Source organism: Pagrus pagrus (genome assembly GCF_965226575.1).
Source record: "Pagrus pagrus genome assembly, chromosome: 23".
Taxonomy (NCBI): Eukaryota; Metazoa; Chordata; class Actinopteri; order Spariformes; family Sparidae; genus Pagrus; species Pagrus pagrus.
Genome location: NC_140205.1, coordinates 1414613 through 1433796, shown reverse-complemented (window position 1 = coordinate 1433796; position 19184 = coordinate 1414613). Strand labels below are relative to the sequence as shown.

The 19184-nt window shown below is 45.6% G+C and overlaps 3 protein-coding genes and 1 pseudogene across 4 annotated transcripts; all 4 read right to left on the bottom strand.

Moving 5' to 3' along the window:
* Positions 1 to 72: 72 nt before the first annotated feature.
* Positions 73 to 808, bottom strand: LOC311252355 (histone H4). The gene has a single exon (XM_084345436.1). The coding sequence runs from the start codon at positions 433 to 435 to the stop codon at positions 124 to 126; it is 312 nt and encodes a 103-aa protein (XP_084201562.1). The 5' UTR covers positions 436 to 808; the 3' UTR covers positions 73 to 123.
* An 813-nt stretch (positions 809 to 1621) lies between these two features.
* On the bottom strand, positions 1622 to 2815 carry LOC311252665 (histone H2A-like). The gene has a single exon (XM_084346007.1). It carries the CDS (start codon positions 2626 to 2628, stop codon positions 2242 to 2244), a length of 387 nt encoding a protein of 128 aa, XP_084202133.1. The 5' UTR covers positions 2629 to 2815; the 3' UTR covers positions 1622 to 2241.
* Positions 2816 to 3464: 649 nt separating this feature from the next.
* LOC311252783 (histone H3.2-like) lies at positions 3465 to 3774 on the bottom strand (annotated as a pseudogene). Its single transcript has one exon. The product of its transcript is annotated as a histone H3.2-like (transcript).
* Positions 3775 to 6451: 2677 nt separating this feature from the next.
* On the bottom strand, positions 6452 to 19162 carry LOC311252782 (protein NLRC3-like; the record flags this gene model as incomplete). Its single annotated transcript, XM_084346309.1, has 6 exons — positions 18983 to 19162; positions 18555 to 18674; positions 14540 to 14775; positions 12519 to 14349; positions 7409 to 7582; positions 6452 to 6683 (listed from the first exon to the last, which is right to left on the bottom strand). The coding sequence occupies exons 1-6, from the start codon at positions 19135 to 19137 to the stop codon at positions 6452 to 6454; spliced, it is 2748 nt and encodes a 915-aa protein (XP_084202435.1). The 5' UTR covers positions 19138 to 19162.
* Between the last annotated feature and the right edge of the window lie 22 nt (positions 19163 to 19184).

The window sequence follows — 19184 nt, the reverse complement described above, 5'->3', positions numbered from 1 at the left end:
TATTGTCCCCAGTGGAAACTGCGCCCTTGAATAGGCCATGAAGCAGCAGGACCGCTCTGTTCAGAGGAGTGCGTGGCTCTTAAAAGAGCCGTTGTGTTGCGGTTGTAGCGGACGGTGGTTGGTTTAACCTCCGAAGCCGTACAGGGTGCGGCCCTGCCTCTTCAGGGCGTACACCACGTCCATGGCGGTGACGGTCTTCCTCTTGGCGTGCTCGGTGTAGGTGACGGCGTCGCGGATCACGTTCTCCAGGAACACCTTGAGCACCCCGCGGGTCTCCTCGTAGATCAGACCGGAGATGCGCTTCACTCCGCCGCGGCGAGCCAGGCGGCGGATGGCGGGCTTGGTGATGCCCTGGATGTTGTCGCGGAGGACTTTGCGGTGACGCTTGGCGCCTCCTTTCCCGAGTCCTTTCCCTCCTTTACCGCGGCCACTCATCGTGTCAGAGGTCAGTTTCTGCTGTAGATTAACTGATGTTGGTCTCGAGTCGAGAGCTCTTGAACCTGATGGGGTCGCTCAGGGCGTCTGCCCTTTTCTACCCATTGTTGTGGGTGGAGCTTGATGAGCAGCAAGAGGTGGGAGGAGCAGGACTCTGGAGAAAGGAGGACGTAAATGAACCAAGGCAGGAGAGAGAGAGAGAGAGAGAGAGAGAGAGAGAGAGAGAGAGAGAGAGAGAGAGAGAGGTAATAGACAGAATAAAATAAAGTGCTTATGTGTATTTAGTGCAGGCTTGTGTGTGTGTGTGTGTCATAAGTGACCTATTCGTGTCATAAGTGTCATAAGTGATCTATTCATATGTTCATGTGAGTGTTTGATGGTCTGTGATGTGTTTTTCTTTTTTATTTTTTTTGTGTTAAGTTACTCGGTCATAGAAGAGGGGGGGTCAGGGGATGGAGAGGGGGGCTTCAGCAGGAGGATGAATGACAGGGGGGTGTTGACAGTTTGTTTGGCTTCTTGGATGCTTCTCTGGAGGGCAGGGTTGTTTCTTGCTGTACTCAAATATCTAAGGGCTATTGTTTGGTGTCTCTGTCTGATGGTCTGGATGCTGGTTATTCTGTGAATGTAGTGGTTGCTGATGTAGTTTGGGAGACGGTGAGCCAGTTTTAGTGCTTTATTTTGTACGACTTGGAGACGTTGTATCTGGTTGTCGGTGAGAGTGATCCAGGCAGGGACGGAGTATTCAAAGAGAGGTCGGATGTAGGCTAGATAGACTTTGATTATTGTTGAGGGTGATGCGCCGTGCTTATGTCGGGCTGAACAGGAGCGTCGCTACTTAAAGCCAGTTTGCGGACGTAAGTGGAGAAAGACAGCCTGAGCGCAGCCCGCCAATTTTGCCTGCTCAAAAGACACCGGAAGGCACTGGATTTCCGGCTAAGAACTCCTTCAAAATAAAAGGGCAACGTTTACGCCTTCTCGTCTCAGAGTCGCTGACCTACATTATTGATTATTATTTTAAATAACTGTATGACCACATACTGGTACTCGGATTTGTAAGAGTGTCTGAAAAGCCTACATTTAACTATTTGCTAGTGTAGTTTTCTTATGTAGCCCATGTGTGATTCACAGATTTACTCTCACTCATCCAGGTGTTCATCTTCACAAACCTCCAATAAGCAAAGATCAAAGCAGTAAAATAAAATGTATTATTATTTATGAGAAACAATGATACATTTTAGTCACGCAGCAGTTTTCAAAAGGTCACATAATGTTTCACATAGTTGAACCAGGACTGTAACATTTCAAATGCTAGAAAAACAGAATAAGGCAGCCATTAATAGGCTAATGATGATAATAATATAATAATAATAACAACAGTAATAATAATATACTGGAAATAGAATTGTGAGCTTGAAATGAAGAAATGATAGATGTGAACTGTGGGAGACTGACCCTGCCAAACTCAGAAATAAAAAAATAATTAATAATTTCAGCTCTAATGTGCCTCCATTTATTTACCTTTGCTTCAATTCAACCATTTAGTTCAGGACATGTTTATTTATCTTGAAAAACATGCAAACTAAGAGGCACAACATAAAGACTTCATCCTGACATGTTTAGTGGCGTTACATGCAGGAAGTTGTAAAGGATTTAACTCAGTTTACTTTAATTGCCCTTGAATTTTATATCGCAGATGTTCTTGTTGGTAAAACTATTTCTCCAGCCAGGATCCATTAGTGTTTGAGGACTCTGCTCTTCAGGGGAGTGTCTGGCTCTTAAAAGAGCCGTTGGGTTACCGCCGAGGGTTTACTTCGCCTTGGAGGTCTTCTCGGTCTTCTTGGGCAGCAGGACGGCCTGGATGTTGGGCAGCACGCCGCCCTGAGCGATGGTCACTCCGCCCAGCAGCTTGTTGAGCTCCTCGTCGTTGCGGACGGCCAGCTGCAGGTGGCGGGGGATGATCCTGGTCTTCTTGTTGTCACGGGCGGCGTTTCCGGCCAACTCCAGGATCTCAGCGGTCAGATACTCCAGCACCGCCGCCAGGTACACCGGAGCCCCGGCGCCGACACGCTGAGCGTAGTTCCCCTTCCTGAGCAGCCTGTGGACGCGGCCGACTGGAAACTGAAGCCCGGCACGGGACGAGCGGCTCTTCGCCTTGGACCTGGCCTTACCGCCGACCTTCCCTCTTCCGGACATGGGTCAATACCTCACTGTGACGTTTCTACTACAGAAGAAGTACCGACCCACCGGCGACACCCGGTTTATATATCAACCGGCTGCTCGTTCATTGGATACATCGAACCTAACTGTGAGCGTCCAATCAGAGCAGAGCTTGTGTGACGTTCCTGTATGAACGACCAGGCTTCCGTTTCGCGCTACATCGGATTTTCAAAATAAAGTCCAAGTTAGGTTTGTTTACAAGTTAATTTAAAGGAGCGTCATTTCATTCAACCCATCCAGAACTCAGAACTTTTACCGGGTGGTCACAGATTCTTCCACTAAAGTCATGTAAAATCTCCTTATTGAATAAACGGGACCTTAAATCATGTGTTTGTCACCAGTCCAAGACATTTATATCAATAATATCGTTTTCATAGTCATTTTTAACCATAAGAGAAATAAAACATCACAAGCAAAGCGCTGAAAGTCAATAAACAGATCATTAAAGATGCATTATGTAGTTCTGAGGAAGACATTTTAATCAGAAGAGAAAGAGCTTCATTGACTGATTTTAAATAAACTCTTTGTTTTCACACCTGATTAAACAAACTGACCTTAAAGGGCAACACAGTTTCATAATGTCTTACTTTGTTAGATTCAGAAACAACATGTGTGACTCATGACACAAATCATACAAAAGTGTTTTTCTCTCCATTCATATTTTCTTAAATAAGGTCCCGTAGTGTCCACAGGAAGAGGCAGAGTCTTTATCATTAATATCTTTTGTATCCTTAAAATGAGATCATCTGATAAACTGATGTTAATATTTATAAATGTCAACTTCCTACGAAACAGAAGCAGCAAACTTCCTCTCATGAAAACTTGACATGAGACATGAGACGTGACAAAGACATGACGGTGGAGCTCTGGGAGCGCAGGTCGGTCTTGAAGTCCTGAGATCTCCCGGACCAGGCGCTGGAAGGGAAGCTTGCGGATCAGCAGCTCGGTGGACTTCTGGTAGCGACGGCTCTCTCTCAGAGCCATGGTACCGGGCCTGTACCGGTGGGGCTTCTTCACTCCGCCGGTGGCCGGGGCGCTCTTACGGGCAGCCTTGGTGGCCAGCTGCTTCCTGGGAGCTTTACCTCCGGTGGATTTGCGGGCGGTGTGCTTGGTTCTTGCCATTGTAGCTGAGCGTTACTTTCTCTCAGGGAAACTCCTCTGTGGTCACCTCCGCTCCATGTCTGGTTTATATCCGGCGCCGGAATGAGGGGAGCGCTGATTGGTCCAAACGTATGCACGTGATACAACTGCTCGACAGCAGAGAGAGGAAGTGTCCTGATGCACCACCGACATAAAACACGACCGTTAACATGAGTGAGCTGATGAATATTCATAATCTGATATAAATGATCAAATATTGAAATAATGTAACACAATACTTTGTTTTCTTCGGGGCGGTGTGTTCATTAGTTACTAAATAAAATGTTAATTTATATCACCACATTATATTGAGGAGATTTTGTATTAAAGTGTGGTTAAACTCTTTATTTATGTGAGACTGTTCCAGAGTATTAAGTGGATAATATGTTCTGGCAAACAAATAATTGTTACTTCCACTATAGTGATACTGTTTCAATATGGAAGTAATGGAGTAAAGCACATGTACTTTATTTGATGTTCAAACAGCTGTGAAGTGTTTTTATCTAATTTTTGTTTCACTTTTATCTTAGTCACATTTGTTAATCTCATATTTGACGTTTCATATCATGATAACGACTTTTATATTCCATCATTTTCACTTTGACATTTTTAATTTTTCTAATCTCAAATCTGACTTTTTATCTCATAATATCGATAATTTTGTGTGTGTGTGTGTGTGTGTGAAAGTGCTGGACTAGAACCATGTTATGAAGTGAAGTCTGTAGTAACGACAGTATCCCAGACTCCCTTACAAATAACGTGACTTTAAGAGTCATTGCACGAGGACAAATTTCACAATCTTTATGTTCAATGACTACGACAATTTCCTACATCACTGGAGCCTTCTCGGTAATTCGGCTTTAAATTCGAAACACTAAGATGTTTGTTTCCTTGTAAAAAGTGCAGGTTGTCACCTCATCGCTGTAAAAGCCGAGCTATGAGTTCTTTTATTTTGTAGACTTTAAGTACATTTCCTGATTAAACTGATATACTTTCACTGAGGCAACATTTTCAGTGCCGGACTTTAACTTTGAAGCGGGTCTTTTGTTTTTACAGAGCTGTATCAGTACTTTTACTTGAGTAAAGGATCTGAATACTTCCTCCATCGCTGACAGCCGTCATATCTGTCAGGCTGTTAATACACTCAGTTATGAGGCACAACTGAATTAATGCAGTTTAACTTTAAAAGCATGAAGTTGTTAATGGAGTGGTGAAGTAACGAGTCCTGAAACCTGGAAATCAGTTTGCATTTGTGCACATCTGCTTCCCTCGTCTCAAAGTTGACGAGTTGTTGAATGTGTTTTCAGTTAAAAGCCTGAAATAAGGTGTGTGGTTACCACAGGCTGAAGACATCTACACGCTCTGCTCTACCACATAAAATACATCATTAAATGTCCAACAGTTTATGAATAAAGCGCTCACGTGTGTTAAAAACACACCATCACCTTCAGTAAACTTGAGGATTTCTCTGGTTTGAACATTGTTGTAATGTAAGAACACAACTCAACAACATAAAGAACAAAGGTCGAGTCGCTTTGAGACATTTTAATGCAGAAATGTTACATATTACATCTTTAAATCAAGTTGAACTCATTCATGATGACATTTAATTTTGTACCAAATGCAGTCAGAGAGAAATCATTGACATCATCGTTCAGTTAAACCTCAGTGAGGCGACACAATGGAAACGGTGACATCTGCTGGCAGGAAGCAGCTCCACAACATGAACGCTGGTGAGAAGAACGGCTTCAACACTGACCTCAGAGGGAGAAAGATCCACAGGTTGACTTCATGTGTGTGTCGATCATGTGATGTGTAAACCAGCAGGGTCGCAGTTAAACTGGAGTTCACTGATGCTGCAGGAAACACGAGCATCAAACTGTTGTCACGTCTAAAACGTTCCCCTCAAGTACAACGTCAGGCGACACAAGTGACACACAGACACTGAGGTTTAACTGTAATGTGTGAAAATAGCTCATTAAATATATATTTGAAAAGTATAAACACGTTCTGGTTCTGGTTCTGAATGTCTGTTTGGACTGGATGGATTTGTTTCTGTTCTTGTTACATCCAGGGGGCAGTAGGGAGGGCAGTTAGTGGCCCCAACACATGGAGCTGGATGCTGGACTTGGTGACAGTGGAGCTGATCTCAGAGCAGTTCAGACTGCAGCACTGACAGTCATCTCCACTTGTTGTGATCGGTCCGTCAGTCACTGCTGGATGAAGCTCTCCTCTCCACTCCACCTCCCAGTAACACGGCCCAGTCAGAGCCTCTCCACCCACCAGCTGATGGTGCTGCTTCAACCTCTCTGGATCACCAGGACACAGCTGATCCTCTCAACACCTCCACCTTTCACCACTCACACACTGATGAGAGAAGCAGAGAGAGCAGCAGATACATGAGTGTTTACAGAGACTCCCTCCATCAGCTGTCAGTCAGTGATATAAAGACCAGCAGGACTTCAGTCCTGTTCAATTTCAAATCAAATATGAGTTCTTCTGTCAACAGATGTGACCATTTACCAAAAATATCAACATTAACTTACATTTTCTTTAAGAAACACAAGTCTTTAGTGACTGCAGACTAAATTTAGATGAAGAAACATGAAAATATGAACAAAAGCACATTTACAAAGTTATGTTTGAACATAAATCAGCTTCAATTGTCAATTAAACATTTAAGTTGTACAACAGTAACAGAGAGTCCGTGAACTGACCTCAGAGTCTCCAGTCTACAGTTTGGACTCTGCAGAAAATCACACAGCAGCTTCACTCCTGAATCCTGCAGCTTGTTGTCACTCAGGTCCAGATGTCTCAGATGGGAGGGGTTGGACTTCAGAGCTGAGGCCAGAGAAGCACAGCTGATCTCTGACAAACTGCAGCTCCACAATCTGAATAAAGAATAAATGAAGTGAGTTCATCTTGTTCAGAGCTGAACAAGTTTAGAAAATGAAACCAGTTCAGTGGATTTGCAAACAGAAGTGAATCCAACATCCTGCTTCTGTCCGCTGATGCACAGTGAGCATGAGAGCCAGGTGACCTCTGAAGCTGCCTCTGGTGCACAACTGACCACAGTTACTGAGAAGAATTACTTCAGAGCTCCAGCACCGATCCATCTCATTCCTACTCGCTGAGGAAATGACGTGAAGGACGCTGCAGAGGAATTATGGGATTGTTCCCAGGGAATTGTGGGAATTGTTGTTGGATGTACGGACACTAAGCAGCCTGGGACGCCATTTTAATCACACGACAGACTTTAAGGACCAAACAGAAACGTTCTGCACCATCGATCCACCTTCAGCACAAAGAGCAGCTCTGACTCACACACATAGAAAGCTGTAATCAAAGCTCAGATCTTCATCACCATCACCTCCATCAACACACAGCTGACTGACTGTGAGCTTCATCCTCCATCATCTTCATCACTGATCATATGTGCACTGAGCTGTGTGTGTGTGTGTGTGTGTGTGTGTGTGTGTGTGTGTGTGTGTGTGTGTGTGTATGTGTTGTGATCTGAGTTCAGACAAACCCAGAAAACAAGTGAACTGAAGGAAATTTAAAACTTCTGTTCTAGATTTAAATTTAATATAAACAGAGAAAAAACACATGAACTGACCTCAGAGTCTCCAGTCGACAGTTTGGACTCTCCAGTGCAGCACACAGACGCTTCACTGCTGAATAATTCAGGTTGTTGAGACTAAGGTCCAGCTCTCTCAGATGTGAGGGGTTGGACTTCAGAGCTGAGGCGACGACTTCACATTGAGTCTCTGAGAGTTGACAGTTTATCAGTCTGTGAATACAGATAATAAAACATTTAAATCTGATAAAATCTGACTCTTTACTATGAAAACAGACTCTATACATTTTGCATCACAAAGCACATGAACATGAGCAGCTGTAGCTCAGCTGGTCAGTTGTTTGGCCTGAGCTGGTCAGTCACTGATCACAAGGTTTGTAGTTTGAAACTTGAGCTCCTCCGCCCTGAGGAGATCAGCTGGGCTGAATCACTGCCCCATTTTAAATCCCCTCAAAACACACCTGTATAAAACGTATGTCATGGACACTTGGGTGAAGAGAGGAGTGGAGCTGTCAACTGATCACCACCTGGTTGTGAGTTGGATCAGGTGGCAGGGGAAGCTGCTGGACAGACCTGGGAAACCCAAACGAGTAGTGAGGGTGAACTGGAAACATCTGGCGGAGGTTTGTCTCCTCCGAAGAATCGCCACCTTACCGTGGTGGAGGGGTTTGTGTGTCCCTGTGATCCTGGGAGCTATGTTGTCCGGGGCATTAGCTCCTGGTAGGGTCTCCCAAGGCAAATTGGTCTCAGGGGAGGGACCAGACTAAGAGCGGTTCACGAAGACCCTATGAATCGGCAGCTACAGGGAAAGAGTACCTCGTCCGGTATGGGGGCACCGGGGCCCTCCCCTGGAGCCAGACCCTGGTGGGCTCAGCCAGAAGTGACATCGTGATGCCGTGCCCTTGTGGACTCACCACCCGCAGGGGAGAGCGATGGGGTCGGGTGCACTGTACATTGGGCAACAGGTGAAGGGGGGGACCTGGGTGTCCTGACCCCCGGCTTCGCAGACTAGCTCTCGGTACGTGCAATGTCACCTCTCTGGTGGGGAAGGAACCGGAGCTGGTGGGGGAGGGGACTCCATAGTTCTTCTGGGGGACTTTAATGCTTACGTGGGTGACGATGGGGAAACTTGGAGGGGGGTGATTGGGAGGAACGGCCTGCCCGATCTGAACCGGAATGGAGTTTTGTTATTGGACTTCTGTGCTAGTCATGGATTGGCCATAACGAATACCATGTTCGAGCATAGGGTGGCTCATAAGTGTACCTGGTACCAGGCCACCTTAGGCCAAATGTCGATGATAGACTTTGTGGTCATATCATCGGACCTGCGGCCGTATGTCTTGGACACTCGGGTGAAGAGAGGAGCGGAGCTGTCAACTGATCACCACCTGGTGGTGAGTTGGATCAGGTGGTGGGGGAGGCTGCCGGACTTGTTAGGAAACCCAAACAAGTAGTGAGGATGAACGTGGAATGTCTGGCGGAGGCCCTGGTCCATCAGGTCTTCAACTCCCACTTCCGGAAGACCTTTTTGCTCAACCTGGGGGAGACTGGGAACATTGGAATCAGAATGGACCATGTTCAGAGCCTCCATTGTAGAGGCGGCCGCTAAGAGCTGTGGTCAGACGGTCATCTGTGCCAGTCAGTGTGGCGACCCAAGGACCCGCTGGTGGACACCGGCGGTGAAGGAAGCCGTCAAGCTGAAGAAGGAGGCCTTTTGGGCTTGGCTGGCCCAGGGGTCTCCTGAAAAAGCAGACTGATACCGGGAGGCCAGGAGGGCTGCAGCTTCAGCGGTCGCTGAAGCAAAAACCTGGGTGTGGGAGGAGTTCGGTGAGGCTATGGAGAAGGACTTTCAGTCGGCCTCAAGGAAGTTCTGGCAAACCATCCGGCGACTCAGAAAAGGGAAGCGGGCCTCAGCCCAGGCTGTTTTCAGTCGGGGAGGGGACCTGAGATGCTCCCGAGATGCTGAAGGCTCTGGACATTGTTGGGCTGTCATGGCTGACACGTTTTTATCGCGGTATCACACTGCTCAGCCTACCTGGGAAAGTTTATTCCAGGGTGCTGGAAAGGAGGTTCCGTCTGATCGTCGAACCTCTGATTCAGGAGGAACAATGCGGATTCAGCCTGGCCGTGGAACAGTGGATCAGCTCTTTACCCTTGCAGGCTTGCTGGGGGGGGGTCATGGGAGTTTGCCCATCCAGTCTTCATGTGTTTTGTGGACTTGGAGAAGGCCTACGACCGGGTCCCCCGGGGAGTACTGTGGGGGGTACTGAGGGAGTATAGGGTACTGTTGGGACCATCCACATGATTCTGACGTCGGATCGGCCCACGTGCAGCTCAATGCTTCAATGAGGCTTCCTTGCACTAACAAAACCTGGTTAACAAAGGAAAGTGCAACGACCCTTATGTCCCGTAGGTGGCGCCTGCTTGTCACAGCCCCCCTAGGTTTGAAACTCCCATCTCCCATTGTCTGCGAGCGCACCTGAACGCGTCAGTTTCCGCTGCAGCCGGAGGAGATAAATACAGCGGCAGATCATTTTCAACGCAGTCCCAGAGTTACGTGTTGCTGGAAGCATCGGCTTTCGCCTACGCAACTATTACTCTAAGGGAGCATACATATGTCTGGATTTATTTTTCCCGCCTAGGCCACAGTCTTTCATCTCGCCAGACGAACCAAAACTGCGCCGTGTTCACCAGACACGCTCCAGATCCTGAAAAGATGCTGTGCAACCAGCCTCTCTTTACCTGCCTGCAGAAGGAGGATAATTTTATTTTTCCTCAGAAAACGCCCGCTTTTGCCCGTTTTCTTATTGCCCGTCGACTACGCTGTTTTAACAGCCAACGCAGAACTCTGCAACCGCCTTTAATCCACGCCCAGGAAGCAAGCTGGATTAAGGAAGACACGACTACAAGTGAGGCTAGTGTCTGTCTGGGCAGATACTATAGGTTAGCGTGTATTGTATGCTTGTGAGCTACATTGTTTGTTCTTTATGAGTTTTGTGGACCGTCGTGTCCCTCTTTTTATTGCTGTTCGTTTTACATGGTAAAACATGATTGCTTTCCCTTGTCGCTCATCATGAGCTGATTTGAGCCTCTCCACGCCGTGGAGCGGGAGTGTTAGCTTAGCCGCCGCTAAGGGCGTTAGCCCTTTTGTCTTCCTCTCTCTTTCTCTCTCTCTCTCTTTAACTAACACACATGTACACACCTATTAGGGGTTATGCACGCACACATGTAATCTTATGGGTGACCTGTTGGAGACTTATGGTTGATGACCTCACTATAACATAAGATACGTGTGTCTCATGATATCTCCCTTGATTTCAGAGACGGACACCTCAGGGTAGCACGTCCACCTTTTGTGGAACAGTAGGTCACTTTCCCTACAAATTCATCTCGTGTGCAATCAAAGTGCACACGAGGCCAATGGCGGTGTAACCATTGCCGTTGTTCAAATCTTGCACGTTCGTTCATTTGACTAGCTTTAGGTGACGCATTCACGTCCACCATTTATGCAATTCTAGACATATGATTCAGCAAAATCTATTGTCCTTTTTAAATTCGTATCCACGTGTGACTTCTCCAAGTCACGTTTCGGCCATTTTTGTAGTCGAACGAACGTGAGTTCCCCATTTCCGGTTCAGCCATTTTTGTAGTCCTTTCAATGGAACACTCCATGATGTCACCCTCCAAGGAAGCGTGACCACCATTTTGGCTTTCGGCCATCTTGTTTCTTTGACTACAACCGCCATCTTGGCTCCTCTTTCTTTGTCTCTGACACACACACACACACACACACACACACACACACACACACACATACACACACACACACACACACACACACACACCCATGCTTGTTTGTTATTTGTGCTTGAGTTTGTCTTAGTTTAGTTTCATAGTTTAGCTGCTTTGGTTGAGTAATTGATTTCTGTTTATTGAAGGTATCATTGATTGAATCAATTTGCTAACAATAATAAAGTCTATTATATTGTACATAGCAGTTTTCTGTGATTATTTTGTGCATATGTTTTGTGACATTTACAGGTTGTGATGGTCAGTGCTCGGATTCACTTCCTTCACTGTTCCTTTAATTGTAAATATTTTACAAATATTTACATTTAAAGTGAACCCTTCTTTGAGACTAATTTTGGTCTGGTTATTGGTCCCTGATTTCAGGGTGGTGCCCCGTTTTTAATGATTTGAAAATGTATTTTATAAATTTTTATTTTATTAATTTTAATAATTATCTTAAATAATTATACATTTCTAATAACCACACCTGCCCTACCGTCCATTCCCAACAGTACCGGGGCCGTTGGTACGAGCTTGTGACCTCCAGCAGGCATTGGGGCGGTTTGCAGTTGAGTGTGATGCGGTCAGAATGAGGGTCAGCACCTCTAAGTCTGAGGCCATGGTTCTCTGCTGGAAAACAGTGGATTGCCCCCTCTGGTTGGGGAGTGAGCCCCTGACCCAAGTGAAGGAGTTTAAGTATCTCGGGGTCTTGTTCACAAGTGATGGGAGAATGGAGCATGAGGTGGACAGACAGCTTGGTGCAGCGTCTGCAGTATTGTGGGCGTTGTACCAGACCGTCGTGGTGAAGAGGGAGCTGAGCCGCAAGGCGAAGCTCTCGATTTACCGGTCCATCTATGTTCCAACCCTCACCTATGGTCATGAGCTGTGGGTAGTGACCCAAAGAACGAGATCGCGGATACAAGCGGCTGAAATGAGTTTCCTCCGTAGGGTGGCTGGGCTAAGTCTTAGGGATAGGGTGAGGAGCTCAGACATCCGGAGGGAGCTCTGAGTAGAGCCGCTTCTCCTTCGCGTCGAGAGGAGCCAGTTGAGGTGGTTCGGGCATCTGATCAGGATGCCTCCTGGGCGCCTCCACTTGGAGGTTTTCCGGGCACGTCCAACTGGGAGGAGACCCCGGGGCAGACCCAGAACCCGCTGGAGAGATTACATATCTCTTCTGGCCTGGGAACACCTCGGGATCCTCCCGGAGGAGCTGGAAAGATGAGACGAGGTTTAATGCTTGTTTTGGTAAACGTGTATAGTGTCGAGCTTTTATATTATTCATGTGTGTAAAGTGTTGATCTTTAATACTGAAGGCTTCAGCTTCACCTCACTTTATAATGTTTAACACATCTGGACTTACACAGCCTTTCTACAGTTCCTCACAGCTGGAATCAGTCTCAGTCGTCCCTGTTCTGATGTTCTGTACTTGTACAAGTCCAACTCATCCAGAACCTCCTCTGACATCTGCAGCATGTAGGCCAGAGCTGAGCAGTGGATCACAGAGAGTTTCTTTTCTGATCTGTCCTCTGACTTCAGGAACTCTTGGATCTCCTGATGGACTGAGTGGTCGTTCATCTCCGTCAGACAGTGGAAGATGTTGATGCTTCTGTCAGGAGAGATCTTATCTCTGTTCATCTCCTTCAGGTTGTTGATGGCTCTCTGGATGATTTCTGGACTGTTGTCTGTCTGACCCAGCAGGACTCCTAAGAGTCTCTGGTTGGACTTCAGAGAGAGGCCATGAAGGAAGCGAACAAACAGGTCCAGGTGACCATTTTTACTTTCGAGGGATTTCTCCATGGCGCTCCTCAGGAAGACATCCAGGGATGAGTAACTGTAATAATAACTCCAACCTCTCAGGATGTCGTCCACCACATTTGTGTTGCTGTTGGTGTAACAGTGGAACTTGTAGACTGCAGCCAGAAACTCCTGAATGCTCAGATGAACAAAGCAGTAGACTGTTTTCTGGAAGATCACACTCTCTCTTCTGAAGATCTCTGTACAAACTCCTGAGTACACCGAGGCCTCTGTGACATGAAGACCACACCGCTCCAGGTCTTCTTGGTAGAACATGATGTTTCCTGTCTCCAGATGTTCAAACGCCAGCCTCCCCAGCTTCAGAAGAACTTCCCTGTCAGCCTCCGTCAGCTCCTGTGGACTCGTCTCACGTCCCTCATCGTACTTCTGCTTCTTCCTCTTTGTCTGAACCAGCAGGAAGTGTGAGTACACGTCAGTCAGGGTCTTGGGCAGCTCTCCTCTCTGGTCTGTAGTCAACATGTGCTCCAGAACTGTAGCAGTGATCCAGCAGAAGACTGGGATCAGACACATGATGTGGAGGCTCCTGGAGCTCTTGATGTGTGAGATGATCCTGCTGGACAGATCTTCATCACTGAACCTCCTCCTGAAGTACTCCTCCTTCTGGGCGTCAGTGAAGCCTCGTACTTCTGTTACCCTGTCGACACGTGAAGGAGGGATCTGATTGGCCGCTGCAGGTCGGGAAGTTATCCAGACGAGAGCCGAGGGAAGCAGCTTCCCCTCGATGAGGTTTGTCAGCAGCGCGCTGACTGATGACTTCTGTGTGACATCAGACACGACCTCATGGTTCTTGAAATCCAGTGAAAGTCTGCTTTCATCCAGGCCGTCAAAGATGAACAGAAGTTTACAGCCAGCGAGCTTCTCTGCTGTCACCTTCTGTAATGTTGGATGGAAAACATGGAGCAGCCTGAGAAGACTGAACTGCTCATCTCTGACCAGGTTCAGCTCCCTGAACGAGAGCAGAACCAGCAGACGGACATCTTGATTTTCGGAGCCCTCGGCCCAGTCCAGAGTGAACTTCTGCACCGAGAAGGTTTTTCCAACTCCAGCGACGCCGTTGGTCAGAACCACTCTGATGCGTCTCTGTTGGTCAGGTGAGGCTTTAAAGATGTCGCAGCACCTGATTGGATCGTCATGGAGGGCCTCCATCTTGGAAACTGTCTCCAGCTGCCTCACCTCATGTTGGGTATTAACCTCTTCACTCTGTCCCTCTGTGATGTAGAGCTCAGTGTAGATCCTGTTGAGGAGGGTTCCACTTCCTGTTCCATCACTTCCTGTTCCATCACTTCCTGTTCCATCACTTCCTTCAGTCACACATTCACATCTCCTCCTCAGACTGATCTTATGTTCATCTAAAACCTCCTGAAGACCAACATTCACTGAAAAGAGACAAATGTGTTGACAATCAGCATCAATGATTATTTTCATTACAAATTACAAAATGATCTGTTTCATTAAAGTCGTTGGTTCTTGTTGTGTCTCAGTTTGATGGTTCTCCCTCTCCATCCGTGCATACGGAGAACAAACTGCCTTCTGATTGGTTAATGTGTGACACCACTAATGTCTCACCTTGTTCAGTTCTGGTCAGACCGGCTCTCTGCAGTCCAGCTGTTGTTCTGGATCTTTCTCCACACTGGGGACAGGAGGAGTCTCCTGGTGAAGCAGACTGGTCCCAGTCTGAGGTGATGCAGCGTCTGCAGAACCAGTGTCCACAGCTGGTAGAGACCGGATCCTTCAGGACGTCCTGACACCGAACACAGCAGGTGGGCTGCTTCTTCACAGAGACATGACTCCTCTTCCTCTCTCTGTGAACACATTTCTTTATAACTACAATGATTTGATGATTGTTGTTAGAAACATCAAGATCTGGTCGACACTGTTGAGAAGCTCAGACGCTCACAGAGAAAAGTCAAAGTGTCGATACTTTTCAGCTTGAATTCAGCATTTAGTCTGTCATGAAAATGGCTGCTGGTGTTATTTCAACTCTTCTTCTTCATCAGGTTTAACTGAGGTTAAAAGTGCTCCCAATAATCGTGGTAGATCTTCTTGAAATGACTTGTAGGAACACATGTCCATCGCCTCTGCATTCCATTGAGGTCTTGTTTCTTACATTAATTACTCCTTTCATCTGCAAGCTGACTGTTTTCAGGAAACAGGCCCTTGCAGTTTCTCCCATCTTCACCTGGCAAGGAGGACGTTGTTGTCTTTACAATAAAACCGTCGAATAGATGATTCCCAGGAGACCATCTATCTTATTTACAACTTTATAACACCATTCCCCCCCATCGAGGTTTATCATCAAATGAGTCCGCTCTCCAGACATCAAGAGTAACAGAGAACTATGACAATCATGTGTTATAATCGAATGTCTTTGCAATTGTAAATGAGATTAACAATGGCTGATTTACTATGTTCTCTCCTGATCTAATTAACATACACACACACATTCCCAGAGTGAAAGACTGGTAAACCCCCTTCTTCTTTACTGATCTTGGTCGACAGCTCAGAAATTTACACTCTTGTTTTTCTTGTCTGTTGCATTCCAATGGTGAAGGTCTCTACACTCATCCAGATTTCAACAAGGTTCTAAATAGCTATTAAGCCAGAACCTCATCTTCTTAATTTTAACAAATTATCAAATAGGAAGAAACGTTATTAAAACTGATTTTTCCTACATTTCTCTATGATTTAGATTGCCTGAGATCAATTTAACGTGTAAAAATGTCCTGTGTTCTGTGGAACCACAGTACCCTCTAATGGTGAGTCCTGGTATGATTGGGACAGACTTTCAGGAGATCTTTTGTGTAAATACCTCATATTTCTATTACCAGTAAATGTCTCTGATATGCCCTGTTTAATAAGTATTAGGCTAGAACTAGAAGAAATATGTAAGTGATTAGTTCTACTATAATCAGGTGTTTAGATGTTTTGATCAAGTTGTAATTCCTTTTTGAATGTTAAAGTGATTTTAAGAATGCCATCTGATTTCGTGTTAAACAAAATCCACATATTAAGCCATGGTGAAGTTTTGGGAAAGGTGAAACACGATTTTGAAACATTTAAAACGATAGTTTAGTTTTAGTTAGTTCCTGTAGCATATATTTTCACACTTGTTATCTAGGCTACTCTGAAAAGCCGGCGGCCCTGCCCCCAGACACGCCCGCCATTCGGAGATGACAAAACTGAGAGACATCGCTCTCTCTCGCTCTTGACACTTACTCTTGAAACTCTCCTTTTAATTTTTCCGCTCTTTACACGCTTCAAGACAGCGATCTCAGCAGAAGTGCTTAGGCGTTGATTTTTTTCACTTTTATATACTAGGCTATAAGTAGCCTACTTCAACTTTTGTAAAGTTTCTACCAGAACGAAGTTTTAATTTGTTTTATACAGTTAAGTATCGTAACCTGATTTAGAGGAAGTGAACTTAATTTAAATTATCTTGTATTGAGTAACAACGGAACATCCGCCTGATCAACGTATCATTCTCAGTTATTTTAATCAAGAAGTTAAAATTAGTTTACAAAGTCAGAGCCTGAGAACCACCACTGAAAGCGACAAAACCATCATCGTCATTAAGATCATCATCACGACATTGCAGCAATTTGCTGTGTCAGAAACCGTGTAAGCGGTTTCCAACGAAAGACGGACTCTTTCGCTCGCTAGTGGTAGCCTACCATCCCGCTGGGCATTGAGCCCGGCGCGGTACTGGACGAGCTGCGCTCTTCCTACGACATCGGACCGAGGTTGCCAACCGGCGGATACCGGACAAGCCACGACACTCAGCCATTGGACCGGGACTGCCAGCTAGAGTCGCAAATCACTGGAGAGAAACCCGCTGCCACTGACTCCACATCTCTGCTAAGAAGGTAGGCTCTCCACCACTCATAGCAGCCGGATTCACACATGAAACACGAGTTGGTGTCTTGTGGCTTCTGATTCATATCTTTTGAGCTTAAGAGAAATTTGGTTAGGGTTTCGTTAGTATTAAAATTACTTAAAATTACTCGTAATATTTAAATGCTTTCACCCCACCTGTGATTTCACCATCCGCACATATTCCACTAATAACCCATTACTTAGTCATTACAGTATCCACATTCCCTTTGTTACCTGTTGTCATTCGTTTAAATTACCTCCGTATTATTCAAATAGACAAAACAACGGAGGTGGTGCCCCATACGAGTGTTTTATTAATCGCCAGTGATCATTAAATTACATTTATTATTAGTGTATCTCCTACAGACTCGTCAACTATGAAATGAAGCATAACTGCAACTCAAGAACTCTAACAAACAGACGGTCCGGACCAGAATATTCAACTGTTCAGATATTTGTTCAGTGGGAAGGAAAGTTTTCAGTTTTCAGTTTTGGGATTCGGCTTTTTGTTGTTTCTTTGTTAGAAAGTACAAACTAGCTGTTATCACGTCACAAAGTGCTTCACATATGTTTATTAATCTGTGGCAGCCGACACGACGTCAGAACTGTCTGTCACATATTGATTTTATATTTCAGAGCTGCTCTGTTTCTCTCTCTCTCTCTCATGTACATGACATAGTGTTTCCCACAAATAGACTTTACTGAGTCCGACAGAACCACATCATCCGTGATGGTTTATCTAGAGGACCATGTGCCCTCGCTCCAGACCTCCTGGACCTGCACCTGCTCTTCTACGTTCTCAGGTATCAGCCCAGGTGTTACGCTCCTCCTGTAAACGCACACTGATTGTGATGCGAGCTCTCCTGTTTAATGTCGGCCTACTCACGCCACCGTGTTGTAAAAGCTCGTAAGTGCACCTGGTTCAGGACCATGCTGGTTCTGATTGGTTGGATAAGCTGCATCATTAACAAGCCTGATCCACACGCAGCTCACCGGCTGTTGTGTAAAATAGGAGTTGTGTCTTTGCGACTTTATGAAACTTGTAACAGTGCTGACGACACATTCAGGGAGAGAGAGAAACACAGACGTGTTATAAAGAGAGCTGAAGGGAAAAGCAAGGTGAGCACATCACAGTCGTTTGTGAGCAAACACTAAAATAAGGTGGAGAATTCAGTAGAGTTAAAACGCTGCCCTGTTACATGTTGTACAATTATGATATGAAGAGATTCAAGATGTGTCTGGTCCTCACAGCTGATCTGAGGAAGAGTCCAACCCACTCAGTACTGTGAGGACAGACATGGGAGGATGAAGGACGTGTGAAGCAGATTCTTTCAGGGTTTGAACAGTTAGAAATCTTTCCGGTGACTTCAACATGACGACAGAAAGGATCCACCTGTTCTTCAAGTGTAAATTCTGAAGTGGAAGTTCTGAAACACCGTCAGTACTTTGTGGCTATAAAACCCAGATTAAGATCCGTCTCAGTCTGAAACAGAACCTGCACTAATACTTCTTTAAAGAGAACATGTTGTCTTCATCCTCAATGCTTCATCTTCATCACGTCAGTTCACAGTAAACATTTCTAACTTTGAGTCTGAGGGTCCAAAAGGTTTGTTCACTTCACTTTGTAGAAAACTACACAAACACAACATAAAGTAAACATGTCAGACTGACAAAAGTCAAATAAATGAGTCCGTTTCAGTCCTCTTACTTTGTGTCTGATGGTCCAGGTTCAGTACTGAAGTTTGGAGGACGACCTTTGGACCGGTCACTCTTCATAGAGGGACAGATGGATCCTGGAGACTCTGCTCTCTGTCTGCTGGACTGAACTCTGCAAACACCAACATGTTTTTATTCACATCACATGAATCCTTCATCAATAAAGTGATTTAAGAAGCTCTACATACACAAACTGCTGCTGCTGTCCATAAAAAGGAGGTTTAAACTTTCTGTTTGTCCTCTTAGATCAGATTACAGATTTATAGCAGACACACAGAGGAACATGAGGCGTCAAGAGTCTTCAACATGGACACAAAAGACATTTTAGTGGACATTTGAAGACATGAACACAAAATCAACTAAACAAACATGATCACTGAAAAATGAGTCATATAAATGAGTTAGTATCAGCTGTCTTACTTTGTGTCTGATGGTCCAGGTTCAGTACTGAAGGTTGGAGGACGATGTTTGGACCAGTCACTCTTCATAGAGGGACAGATGGATCCTGGAGACTCTGCTCGGTCCTCCTCTTCCTCCACACAAACACTCATCTTCAGGTCTGAGAGGTGAAACATGAACTGTGAGCTCAGAACACAAGAACCAGGAACAAGTTTGTTCAACG

What these genes read in the sequence shown, in the direction of transcription:
- LOC311252355 (XM_084345436.1), bottom strand. Translation starts at nt 435, where the DNA reads ATGAGTGGCCGCGGTAAAGGAGGGAAAGGACTCGGGAAAGGAGGCGCC.
- LOC311252665 (XM_084346007.1), bottom strand. Translation starts at nt 2,628, where the DNA reads ATGTCCGGAAGAGGGAAGGTCGGCGGTAAGGCCAGGTCCAAGGCGAAG.